General features: G+C 32.5%; 1 protein-coding gene across 1 annotated transcript; it reads left to right on the forward strand.

Annotated features, from left to right (window-relative positions):
• The first annotated feature begins 3,331 nt into the window (after positions 1-3,331).
• LOC114185793 (UDP-glycosyltransferase 74G1-like) lies at positions 3,332-5,341 on the forward strand. Its single transcript, XM_028073710.1, has 2 exons — positions 3,332-4,032; positions 4,470-5,341. Exons 1-2 carry the CDS (start codon positions 3,385-3,387, stop codon positions 5,184-5,186), a joined length of 1,365 nt encoding a protein of 454 aa, XP_027929511.1. The 5' UTR covers positions 3,332-3,384; the 3' UTR covers positions 5,187-5,341.
• Positions 5,342-14,130: the final 8,789 nt, after the last annotated feature.

The raw sequence follows: 14,130 nt of genomic DNA on the forward strand, positions 1-14,130 counted from the left end.
AAGAAACAAAAAGCAACCTGCAAAACTTTTGGGTTACCTTCCATTAACAAAGATTGCAAAGATTGTTTATGTGTTCTAAGCCTGTAGAGCATATGAGATGGCATTCTTTAGAGAACAAGGATGAGTTCATAAGGCATCCAAGGGACAATGAGGCATGGAAATCATTTGAGCTGCAATTAAAGATGAATTGATAGAGGTAATAATATATGTATATATCTTTAAGATATTATAAATCATATCAAACTTTAAACAATGATATTCATGCATAATGAATTTGTATTATCTTTTCAACGCTTCAAGAATCCATCACCTCTATTGGAAGACACTATCCAGGCACTAAGACAAGAGTGGGCAACATATTTATTGGAACAATGGAGTTAGGCCCTACAACATTAGAATTTTATTTTAAAAACTTTGTAGAACAATTTCTTGATGAAAGTTTTAGTTTTGTGGTAATTGTAAAAGTTTAGACAACTTTACAATTATGAGTTAAAATTACCACGTTGTTGGAATATAATATGAACTTTGTTTTGGGAATTTTCTGTTTTTCAAGTGTGGGAATATGTAAATACAGCCAAAATTTAAAAAAAAAATTGTTGAAATTGACGTTTGTCCTTGCATTGACAGACGTCAAAGGATGTCGGTTGTAGCACTGCCCGACGTCCTTTGACGTCTGCTAGTACAAGGACAGATGTCAATTTCAGCAGTTTTTTCCCTCCTATTGGCGCGAGTTGAACGTCGGGTAGGGATCGAACTGACATAAAGGGACGTCGAGCTTTTATTTTTCGACGTTAGCTAACGTCAGTGTTTTTTCAGACGTTAATTTTAACATTACTATATATGACGTCGATATTTTTACAGACGTCAAAAGCTGAAAATTAGACGTTATAAGCACTTTTTGTGTTAGTGAGAGACTTATATATGAAGGTGCTTAAACGGTTATAATTGGACAAGTCACATCCATTATGCACTCCAATGGTTGTGAGGTCTTTAGATGTTGATAAAGGCTCTAATGTATCATATCTTAGTTTTATATGAGCACTAATGTATCTTGCTAACTATACCTGACATTGCATTTGTAATAAATTTGTTAAGCAAAATATAGTTCTTCACCTACAAGAAGACAATGGATTAGAATAAAACATATACTTTGTTACCTTAAAGGTACTACGAATATGGGCTTATGCATGTTATTTATCAGATCCTCATAATGTCAGAATGGTTGATCACAAACAAGATATTTGTTCACATGTGGTAACATAATGATTTCATAGTAGTCTGTGAAACAAACCACAACATTAACATCGTCAAATCATGTAGAATTTTAGCATTACACGAGATAAGTCATGAATGTGTTTGGTTATGGTCTAAAATTCAACATTTGCGACAAACTTGAGGTCTATCATCGAAAAGAATGGAATCAACAACCATATATGAAAAAAATAATGCATTGTTCGGCGATATAGAGATCCAAAATATTCGTTCATGTGAAAATGTGACATATCTATTTACAAAATGTTCACCAATGAGAACTTTTGAACAATTGGTTCACAAGATTGAACTTCGCCATTTTAATGATGAAAGCTTACATGAGGGAGAGAAATAGAATATGTGATGAATAATATTGTATTAAGGAATACAAAATGTTTACTTTTTTTCCTTCACTAGGTTTCTATCCCAAAGGGTTTTTTCTACTAAGGTTTTAATGAGGCACTTCTCTTATTAATGGACACCTAAGGGGAGTGTTATGAATTAATGATCGTTTGTTGATTTGATACAGTTACTCATATGATTGATATGATATATTGATTTCTTATAATTACTCTTATTTATGCGGTTTAAATATATTTGTATTAAGGATTTGATTTGAATGCTTTATAGGCTTCATTTTGTATCTATAAATACGACTTCCTATCGGTAATAAAACACACAGAAAAGATATTTTCCATTCTCTCTTCTTCCTTACCTTCTTCTCTCTATTATGAGCTTTACTTGATAACATTGTAATTATGTACCGCAAAAATAATTATGAAGAATTATATCTTAAAAAAAATAAAATTAATATGAAAACTAATTATACAATAATAATTATGGGTTACATTTTGTATATATAAATAGGACTCTTCCTATCAATAATAAGACACAAAAATATTATTTTGCATTCTTTTTTCTTCCTTACATTCTTCTATTTATTATTAGTTTTATTTTATAATAATATAAGAATAAATAATTATGAAGAATTATATCTTGATAACAATAAAATTAATATAAAAACTGTATACTCTAAAAAATAATCAAAAATAATATCGCCTAATAATATATTAATAAAGATTACTACAATAAAAGAATAATTTAAATAAGGATAAATTGCATAAAAGAAATATGTATACGAGAAAAACAAATTATCAAAATTGATGTCATATTTGTATCGAGTAAAGGTAAAATTGTAAAAGAGTTATGTAAATTAAAAATAGTTATTAAATCAAGTGATATCGCCTTATCTAGCTATAGCATTTGAGAAGAAAAAAACTTAAAAATCAATTAATTTGCAGAAGAAATAGTTAAAGCTTGATTAACAGCATACGAATTTTCAGTAAAAGGGCAAAAAGACTTAAAACATAAAAAATAATAATGCAGGAGCCTTTCTAAATATAAAAGTAAGGTTTATCATAAATTATTTTCATTGAAACATTTTTCATATTTGTTAATCTTTTAAAATTTATACATAAGTTAATCTTAATTATGAAAAACATCTCTATGTTTTAGTTTTCTCTTCTCTAGATAAATTTAATTGTATACAAAATTCGGATACAAATGATTTTTATTATTATATTTTAGAGTATTTTCAACTATATTCTAAGTGCAATAAGGGTTAGAGAAAAAAATGCAACGTCGAAATAATATACGATGATAAGTTATTTTCAACACAAATGATTTTTTAAGTGCAATAAATTTAATGCAACGTCGGTATACCTACTTCAAGATTTACACCAACCATTATAAAAATTGCATTATTTAAAAGCCTACAAATTAGACCAATCTTTTTTAAGATTATTAATATCTTAACAACTTATAAAAAGTAATAGTTATTTGACAGTTAATTATATTAATTTGTTAATTATATATTTTTACTTTTAAATTAAATTATAAATATATGTTTAAAATTATAGAAATAATTCTTTAATAACTAATTAAATACATTAATATTTTAATATATTTATTATTTTAAATTTGAAAGATAAGTATATATTATTCTATTATGAAAATAAAGGTAAGAAATTGAGTCTTTATTTGATAGAAAGGTGTATTTTTCACACTTTTGAATCAAAACTTGTGCAAGTTCGTCCTCCTCCCAAACCATCTGAGAGAAACACAGCAACAAAAATGGATAAGAAAAGCAAAGCCAACAGAGTTCATTGTCTGGTTTTAGCATATCCATCTCAAGGTCACATCAACCCTATGCTTCAATTCTCCAAGCTTCTGCAACATGAAGGTGTGAGGGTAACATTTGTCACCACTGTTTTCTACTGCAAGAACATGCAGAAACTGCCAACTGGTATTTCCCTTGAGGCCATTTCTGACGGTTATGACAGTGGTAGAATTGGAGAAGCAAAGAGCTTAAGGGTCTACTTGGATAGCTTTTGGCAAGTTGGGCCAGAGACTCTTGTTGAGTTGCTAGAGAAGCTTTCTAGATCAGGCTACCCAATTCATTGTCTTATTTATGATTCATTCATGCCTTGGGCTATGGAAGTTGCAAGGAAATTTGGGATTGTTGGGGTAAGTTTTCTCACTCAAAATATGGCTGTGAATAGTATATACTATCATGTCCATTTGGGAAAGTTGCAAGCTCCCCTCATAGAGAATGAGATTTCACTTCCTTCTTTGCCCCAACTTCAACTTGCAGACATGCCTTCTTTCTTCTTTAACTATGCAGAAGATCCTGCTTTTCTTGATTTCTTAGTAGGTCAGTTTTCTAACATTCACAAAGCTGATTGGATCCTCTGCAATTCCTTCTACGAGCTGGAGAAAGAGGTAGGTTGCTCAAGTCTTGATTGTGACGCACACACACATAACAGCTACTTTTGATAATCCATTAGAGTAAAATTAGTTTCACTTTAGATTTTTAGAGACTAATGTAACTTCTGTTTCTTTGGAGAAAATTCATTGTTGATATTATATGCACATGCGCATCATTAGTATATGTAGAAAACAAAAAAATATATATGAAGAAAGAGATTTTGTATCATTCATTGTATAGAAATTGTTATAAGAAGCGTATTATATTCACGGTAAGAATCTCTTATCATATCGTACAAGTATCTTGATATCATACAAAAAACAAAGAAATATACGAAAAAGAAGATTGTATTAGAACACCTGGGTCTATATAACATTATTATCATTATAAACATGTACATAATTTATCATAAATGTGTTAGAACACCTGATATTACCTATTTTGGTTGTAGGTAGCTGATTGGACGATGAAGATCTGGCCCAAATTTAGGACAATAGGGCCTTCTATTCCACCCATGTTCATCCACAAACACAACAAAGATGATGAGGACCATGGTGATGCAGAAGTCACAAGTGAAGAATGCATCAAATGGTTAGATGAAAAGACAAAAGGGTTAGTTGTTTACGTTTCTTTTGGGAGTATGGCAGTACTTGATGAGAAGCAAATAGAGGAAGTAGCTCATGGTTTGAGAGATTGTGGAAGATACTTCTTGTGGGTGCTTAGAGCCTCTGAAGAGATGAAGCTCCCGAAAGGGTTTGAAAAGAAATCAGAGAAGGGTTTGGTAGTGAGATGGTGCTCCCAGCTAAGAGTTTTAGCACATGAGGCAGTGGGGTGCTTTGTAACTCATTGTGGTTGGAACTCTACATTGGAAGCGTTGTGCTTGGGAGTTCCAATGATTGCAATGCCACAAGAGGCAGACCAGAGCACCAATGCTAAGCATATTGAAGATGTTTGGAAAGTGGGAATCAGAGCTTCTGTTGATGGAAAACATGTTACAAGAGAAGTGTTGAAGCATTGTATAAGGGAAGTGATGGACAGTGAAAGGGGCAAAGAGATGAAGAGAAATGCCATGCAATGGAAGACTTTGGCTGCTAGTGCTGTTGGTGAGGGTGGAAGTTCTCGTACAAACATTTCTGAATTTCTCAATACTTTGTTCCATTTGCAATAGTTACTTTGTTTGATGATGACAGATTTTTGGGTTCACCCACTCACAAACAACTTGTGTTGATAAAATTGAGTTGAATTTTTGAAAAAAAAAAAGAAAAAATTAGTTACTGTTGTTGTAGATCCGAAGAAAAGAGCTATTTATCCATTTCCATTTACCAAAATACTCAGTCTCTTCTATTTTATCCAAATATATAAACGAAAATGATATTTGAACATAAAATTCGAACTCAATTTTGACATGGGTGACGTGGCACCCTTTTTTTCTTTTATTTTTACTTTTTTTAAATCAAACAGAACCCATGGTCACGTGTGCGGAGGTTATGTGCTGTAAACAGACGCGGAGAGAGAAAGTAACACAAAATGCAAAATTTGGTAGTTTTGGTGAGAGAGGGAGAGAGAAAGGCGATCGGAAGTGGATGTAGGGTGTAGTTCGCGTGAGATAGAAAGTCGGAGTAGAGGCAGAGGAAGGCGTTGCCGGAGAACAGGTGTCTGACCAGAACTCATCTACAGCGTAGTATTCAGGGTTAGTGCTATTTTCAAAAGACGGCCACTAGGGCTTCCAAAAATCGAAGACTTCCGGCACACAACAACGAGCACGGTGGGTAGAAACCTTTTTCTGGCCTTAATGTATTTGTTAATCATTGATTTTTTTAATAACCTCTTATATGGCAGAAACTGTGCGATTTGAATTCGGTTTTACTTATCTGTAGGGTTTCCCAATCATGGAATCATGTATTGAGCTTTTGGTTCAATAAAGTGAAATTTTCATTTGGGTGTATTGCTGATTTTGTTTTTATCAGTGTACAAAACATGGCAGTTTGGGTGTTGAAATAATTGATTGAGGTGGTCAAATAATTGTTCATTTAATGTATATAATATTTGTGAAATTCGTAACATTATGATTTTTTACAGATATGTATTTTCGTCATTGCTGTAAAGCGAAATGCATTGGTGCTTTGAACGAAAAGTTAACTGTGGCACAAAAGGAGTATATTGCAAGCACCCCGTTTTGGTGGTTTCCTATGTTAAAGCAATCATTGAAGATAAGTAGAAATGTTTTATCTCAGTTATGTATTAAATGGGTTGAAAGAAGGGGTGGTTTTGATGTTGGTGGTGAAGTGGTGGACTTTAGTTTATTAGAGGTTTGTTTAGGGTTAGGACTTTAGTCTACTGGGGAATTATATTTTGGAGGCCAGTAATTATGAACCATATGAAGTTGAGTTTGAGTAGTTTGTGGTTGGCACGTATTTTTTATTGCTTAAGCAGATTGGGGTTGTTCACCAAAATGTAGAAATTTAAGATGGTTATAAAAACTGGTACCGTGAACAAAAATATATAACAGCACTCCCCAATTGGGGTAGTTGTACTCCCCACTTGATAACGTAATTGATACTTTAAAGAACATTTTATTTCCTCCAAAAAATAAAAGTTGTTATTAAAACTGTTTTTCGAATTTTGGATTGGTCATAATAAAATAAAAAATTTAATTGCTTAACAAAATTTAGAAATTTAAGGTGGTTATTAAAAGTGGTACTGTGAACCAGAATATATAACAGCACTCTCCATTTGGGGTACTTTTACTCCCCACTTTGTAACGTAATTGAAAGTTTAAGGAACATTTTATTTCCTTCCAAAAATAAAATGATATTAAAACTGTTATTTTAAATTGGAATTGGTCGTAATTAAAAAAAAATTTAATTGCTTAACCAAATTTAGAAATTTAAGGTGGTTATTAAAACTGGTACTATGAACCAGAATATATAACAGCACTCCCCATTTGGGATACTTTTACTCCCCACTTTGTAACGTAATTAGGACCAATTCCAATTTAGAATAACAGTTTTAATATCATTTTATTTTTGGAAGGAACAAATAAAATGATATTAAAACTGTTATTCTAAATTGGAATTGGTCCTAATTAAAAATAAAATTTAATTCCTTAACAAAATTTAGAAATTTAAGGTGGTTATTAAAACTGGTACTGTGAACTAGAATATATAACAGCACTCCCCATTTGGGATACTTTTACTCCCCACTTTGTAACGTTATTGAAAGTTTAAATAACATTTTATTTCCTTCCAAAAATAAAATGATATTAAAACTGTTATTCTAAATTGGAATTGGTCCTAATTAAAAATAAAATTTAATTGCTTAACAAAATTTAGAAATTTAAGGTGGTTATTAAAACTGGTACCGTGAACCAGAATATATAACAGCACTCCCCATTTGGGATACTTTTACTCCCCACTTTGTAACGTTATTGAAAGTTTAAATAACATTTTATTTCCTTCCAAAAATAAAATGATAATAAAACTGTTATTCTAAATTGGAATTGGTCCTAATGAAAAATAAAATTTAATTGTTTAACAAAATTTAGAAATTTAAGGTGGTTATTAAAACTGGTAATGTGAACCAGAATATATAAGAGCAGTCCCCATTTGGGATACTTTTACTCCCCACTTTGTAACGTTATTGATGGTTCTACTACCCCTTTAAAGATCATCTTTCTGATCAGCAAATAAAATTTGCTTAGTTTCAGAGTGTTCATTGCTTGAGAACACAAACACTGGGAGACGAAAACCAAAATATTGATGACCACTCCACATGAACTTATTCTTGACGCCTCAGTTGGGACATAATTTGTGGTATTGTTGTTATTTTTCTTTTCATCTTAAACACCAAAGCCCATCCCCTGAAACATAAAAAATTCCTATTTTCCATATCCCACCATAACTCAGTAACATTCGGCCACCAAAATTAAAATACCCCCAAATGTGCTGCTTTGAAAATTTTGGTGTTGTCCAAAGCCACAAAATTGTCAAACACCACAACACGCCACTAAAAAATCAAGACTACAAAACCACAATGCAAACCAGAATATACCAACGACTCTGTCAAACGATGTTACACCAAACTCAAAAATAAATAAAACGTTTTCCCCCAAAGATTAAACCTTTTCGAATGGTGAACAAAAAAACACGAGCCTTACACTAAAACGGTGTTGTGGAACGGCTTCCGGTGGGTTGGTTGTCGTTGCCGTCGACTTGCTTCCACTGGATTCGATCCCCTCCACTATCGTCGTTGTCGCAGGTGTGTCCTCTCACGGTGACCGCCTCCCGCCTCGCTTCTGTAACACCACAACTTCTCTGTCTCGACTTCCTCCAACTATCTCAGTCTCTCTCGGTCCATCCGCCAACTTCCTCACGCGGGCTTCACCTTTCCACACACTTGATCACCCTGTCTCTGCCTTTCCTTCGAGTTGGTCATGTTGTCGCCGCCTTTCCGCCGACTTTCTCACGCTGTTTCCGCCTCTCCTCTGACTTGCAGAAACTGTCTCCACTTCCTCCGACTTTCTCCCTCCCTGTCTCACGAACACTCTACAAATTTTGCATTTTGTGTTACTTTCTCTCTCCACGTCTGCTTTAGTTTTGCCAAAAAGAATTTGCTACACATAACCTCCGCGTACGTGACCATGGGTTCTTTTTGATTTAAAAAAAGTAAAAATAAAAGAAAAAAAGGGTACCACGTCACCCATGTTAAAATTGAGTTCGAATTTTATGTTCGAATATCATTTTCGATATATAAAACACAGCGAATAGTTAGTGGTGGAGCTTCGATAAGGATGACACATGAATTATATTATTATAACTCAGCACATTTGAATATCCGACATAACTTGGTCAATCCACTATGGGTTATTTGGTGATCTAATTAATTCCACTTATTAGTGAGCATTAAAAAATAAATTCATACCGTCCAAAACAGAGGTTGGTTCACTTAAAAAAACACATAATTTAAAAGAATGACACTTTTTTAGTTTTTTAGCTGTTTTTAATGTGAAAACCGCACCTAAATCTTAAATTATTGAAATAATCATTGACAAAAGCATTGTCTACCTAACCATATATGTTAATATAATGCATGTGAATTATAATTATAAATATTATATTTATATGGTTTGTATGGATTTAAAGATAGATGTGAGAGAATGAAAAAAATTATGAAAATGAAGACAAAGTGAGATTTTTTTAATTAAGGAAAAGAGGGTGGAAAGTGAAGAAAAAATGAAGAGAAAGTTTGTGAGTATAGTTTGATGGTTGTGATAAATAAAAAAGTATTTTAATTGACAATTGTAAGATTGTAATTTTATCCTTGTGGTTGATATTAATTTAAAATAAAATGTGATCGGTTGAAATGATTTAAAATAAAATATGGGTGATAGTTTAAATTAAGAAAAAAATTTAATTAATGAAATTAATTTAAATTAAATTGTGATTGGTTGAACATTATCATAAATCCTACACCTTCTTCATGTGAACACATCACCCTCACTTAGCATCCCTCTTATCATCTCTCCACCACTTCCTCAATCAACTCGGTTAGTCAACATATCAATCATTCACCCACAGTGCTGAGCAACCCCATACACACTTTCTGTCTCCAGGCAAATCTCGTGTTTCACGAACTAAACCGTTGCATCCATTCTATATAAATACTCCAATACCAATCCTTCCTCATAAATGGCAAACACAACAAGCATGACATTCCACTATATAGTGAAGTAGAGAATCGATTCTCTACTTCATAGAATCAATTCTCATCAAAGCAGAATTGATTTTCATTCAAGTAGAATAAATCCTCATCGAAAGAGAACTGGTTTTTCTTACGCGATAATCGATTCTCGTCTAGCAAAATTTTTTCTTTGTTTTATTTTGATGCGTGAAAAGAACTTTAGCAACCGTCCTTCACAAAAGCAACGCTACACCAAAACACGCGTCCACCACCATGATTCTCTATGCGTCATTGAAAAATCTCTTTAAATGCATGATCACTATGCAGGAGACGAATCTCTGCAGAGTCTAAAGCAAAAGGTCATTTGTAACGTGCAACCCAAATCAGGCCCAAATCAAAGCCTTCCAGCCCAACAAAACATAGAGTAACTACAACAAAAGGCAGAGTTAGATAGAAATAAAAGTGACGTGGCAGAATATCCAGAGGTAGGTGATATGGAGAGGCACTAGGGCAAGGCTTTATTAGAAGGTTACACTGATGAAAAATCTCTGCTGAACATTTTCTTCGACAGGTTGTTGAAATTGATTGTTGTCAAAATCTCCTTATTGATTTAATTAGTTGTTGAGACCATTTTGTTATCTAGAGTTTTATTAAGTGGAGAAATATATAGTATCATTTGGTTTTCGTTATTTGAATTACATAGCATTATCTATCTTTGCCTTTTATTTATTAGTGTTACATCATTTCATTTTCTTTTCGTTTTTTTTTTCAACTGTCTTCTTTCCTATCTACTCGTGCAAATAGTATTCACACGTAGGTAAAGACAGTTAAATGATAATTTTACGTAATATTTAAATTATATTTTCTACTTCATTTTCTTTATTTACGTTGAATTGTTGTTAGTATATGTTAAGATTTTTCTTAAATTGTTTTTATTAAATATCGGTGAATCATCACCAAGGATTTGTTGGGTATTTGACTCCATTTCTATGTAGAAAAAAGACTTAAAATTTGAAAAGCTCATATCTCACCTAACATAGTGGAGAGGGGACTACAAAATAAAAAAAGAGGCAGAACAATAGAGTCAGATTCCACAAAATCTTAACACGTTGAGGGAGAGGTAGAGGAAAAAATATGTTCAAGTTTTTTAAAAAGTTGTCACCGTAAAATCAGCACTACAGATTCGTTCACCGTTGGATTGAGATGAAAATTTTATACTAGGTTCGGAACACATTATTCTTCATTTTGACCGATCGGATCGTCGATATGAGGTCTAAATTGGGAGAAATTAATTTCGCACTGTAGCACTGATTTTATAGGTTTTTCTTCTCTCTCCAAAGCCTCTTCAAAACACTCAGGTTTTCCACTATCAGTCAAGGTTGTATACTCATCACAAGAATACCTTATAGAAGGTTGTTTTTGTTTGTTAGACCTCCTGAGTTGGACTTGAGGTGGTTCAGGTATATCACCAAGATCATCATCATGTTCCTCTTGAGCATCATCAACCGGAACCTCTATTCCACCTCCAACCTATTCATCATTAACATCACCATGTTGCTCACCATCTTGAGCTTCAGTTTCAACATTATCCAGATTGTGAGCGGGCAACCTCATCGGATTACCATCAGTGAGATTACTATCTTTCTTGGATGTGGTCTTCTCCACCTTATCAATGTCTTCAATGGTATGGTCTTCCATGAATTGTATATCACGACTTCTAACAAGCTTCTTCTCAATAGGATCATAAAATATGTAGCCAAATTCATCCTCACCATAGCCAATAAAGATGCACTGCCTTGTCTTCGCATCCAACTTGGATCTTTCATCCTTTGGAATATGAACAAATGCCTTGCAATCGAAGACATGCAAATGATCATAGTTTACATTCTTGCCAAACCAAATTTTATTTGGCATTTCACAGTCCATAATCATTGTAGGAGTGAGTAGGAGTGAGATTGATAACGTGCATCGCCGTGTATAGTGCCTAGAGAGGGCAAATAAACTCGCTCCTATGGGTATTGCCCGAACCCGTCCCCGTTTTGACGGGGAATCCCCGCATTGTCTAGGTATGCGTATGGGTGTGGGGAATCCCTGAATTTTTGAATTGGGTATGGGGATTTACATATCCCTGCCATAATACCCGTCCCCGCCATATCTCCATCATCGTTTAAATTATTAAAATATTCACAATTAATTAAGTAACCCTATATATATATATATATATATATATACTTTTTATTTCTTCTAATTATTTAGTTTGTCATGAAACGCATTCGCATCTCCAATATAATTTTCATCTTATCATAACATTTATATAATTATGTTAAAATGATGTATGTCAATTAAAAAAATTTTATGTCTCATATTTGAATATTTCTATTATTTGTTTAATATTTTTATTTATTGTATATTTTCCTTTCACATGAGTATGTTTAATACTCTCAATTTAAGTGTTAAATAGCATAAACCTTTCATTTACTAGGTAATATTAAAAAAAATTCTTTACTTATTATTATTAATTTTTGTTTCATTTAAAAAACTCTTTTGCTTTACTAAAACAATTTTCGTTATTTCTCAACCATTTAGTATATATATTGATATTTAAAAAGTTTTCTTAGATCTCTAAGGTATTTTTCATCTTATCATACCCTTAAGTATACATTTGTTTTCCTTTGTACGATTTCTTTCAATAATCTTTCAAATTGTTTCTCAGACACACATTTGTTAATTTTTTAATATTTTTACTTGTTGTTTATGTTCATCATGTAGAATACTATTTCGATATATTTTATCTAATTTATTTTCTAACTCATTATCAATCATACTGTATTTTTTTACTATAATTGTATATAAATAACTTTTATTTACTATAATATAAAAATTTAATGTAATTGCCATGAATTTTTTTTATCACCATCCAACACATATTAGAGTTCAAAAGATACAAGTTCTATATCAAAATTTTATTATTATGTTTATTATTTGTTTTTTGCGTAATTTTGATTAAGTGATGTATTATCATTTTTATTAGTGCATAAAAAAGAGATTCATTAGAGTTTAAAAAATTAAAGTAAACAAACATTTAAAATAATTTTAATTTGAATATTTGTTTTCCTTTTATATTTTTTTAAAAATATTTTTAAATTTTATCAACTAGGTTTCATTAATGTTTGTAGTTTGCAAATTTAATAAATGTTTTGGTTCTCATATAATTTTATTTGGTATTTTAATCTAAAATGTAAACAATTATAATTTATTCAAAGTATTTGATATCGAAAAAACAATCATCCTCCTAATATTCAATATTTGGTAATATTATGTTTCCTTTTCCGTAATTTTTTATTATTTTATAAAAATTAATTAAAATTAATATTGAAGTAGTAAGAAAACAGGTACGGGTATGAGTACGAGATTATACCCGTTACCCGGTGGAGATGGGGATGGGATAAAAGTTTGATACTCGTTGGGTTTGGGTATGGGTATGGGGATGGGGATGAATTTTTTCTACGGGGATGGGTATGGGATAGCGAAACTTGTCCCTGTCCCGCCCTATTGCCATCCCTAATAGTGCCTCACCCCAAAAATGCTTGGGTAATTTAACATCTTAGAGCATACATCTCACCTTCTCAAGTAATGTCATGTTCATCCTCTCAGCTAAACAATTCAACTGAAGAGTTTTAGGAGGAGTCTTTTCATGCGCAATACCATGTTGTTTGCAATAAGCATCAAAGGGTCCACGATACTCACCACCTTTGTCAAAACGGATACATTCCAGCTTCTTCCCTGATTGCTTCTCAACCAAGGCATGAAATTCCTTGAACTTATCAAGTACTTGATCCTTTCACTGAAGTGCATAAACCATAGCTTCTTGGAACAATCATCAATAAAGGTAAAAAAGTAAGGTGCACAACTATGACTTTACCTTCAACGGGCCACAAACATTAGAATGCATCAATTGTAACAACTCTAACTTCCTTGAGGTCAGATGCTTCTTGAAAGATACTCTAGTTTGCTTGCCATCCATGCAATGAGAACATCTCTCCAATTTTGCACTTTTTACCCCCTGAAGAACATCCTTTTTAGTTAAACAATTCAACCCTTTTTCACTTATATATGACTAAGCCTTCAGTGCCACAAAGATGCCTCCATATCCATGGCATTCATAGTGTCTTTAGCAACCAAAGCTTTTTTCCAATATAATTTGGCTAATTTTTCTCCTCTAGCCACAACCAAGTTACCTTTAGTGAGTTTCCACTTTCCAGAATCAAAGTGACTATCATAACCACCATCAACAAGCATGTGCACAAAGATTAAATGAAAATGGACATCAGGAGCATGTTTGACACCTTTAAGCAACAAATGCATTCCCATGTTGGTTTGCAGACAAACATCACCAACACCAATCACTTTAGGCACACCATTATTACCCATCT

Source organism: Vigna unguiculata, chromosome 5, assembly GCF_004118075.2.
Source record: "Vigna unguiculata cultivar IT97K-499-35 chromosome 5, ASM411807v1, whole genome shotgun sequence".
Taxonomy (NCBI): Eukaryota; Viridiplantae; Streptophyta; class Magnoliopsida; order Fabales; family Fabaceae; genus Vigna; species Vigna unguiculata.

Coding starts and splice junctions, on each gene's coding strand:
- LOC114185793 (XM_028073710.1), top strand. CDS start 3,385: ATGGATAAGAAAAGCAAAGCCAACAGAGTTCATTGTCTGGTTTTAGCA. Junction 4,033..4,469: donor TCTACGAGCTGGAGAAAGAG/GTAGGTTGCTCA, acceptor TTTTGGTTGTAG/GTAGCTGATTGGACGATGAA.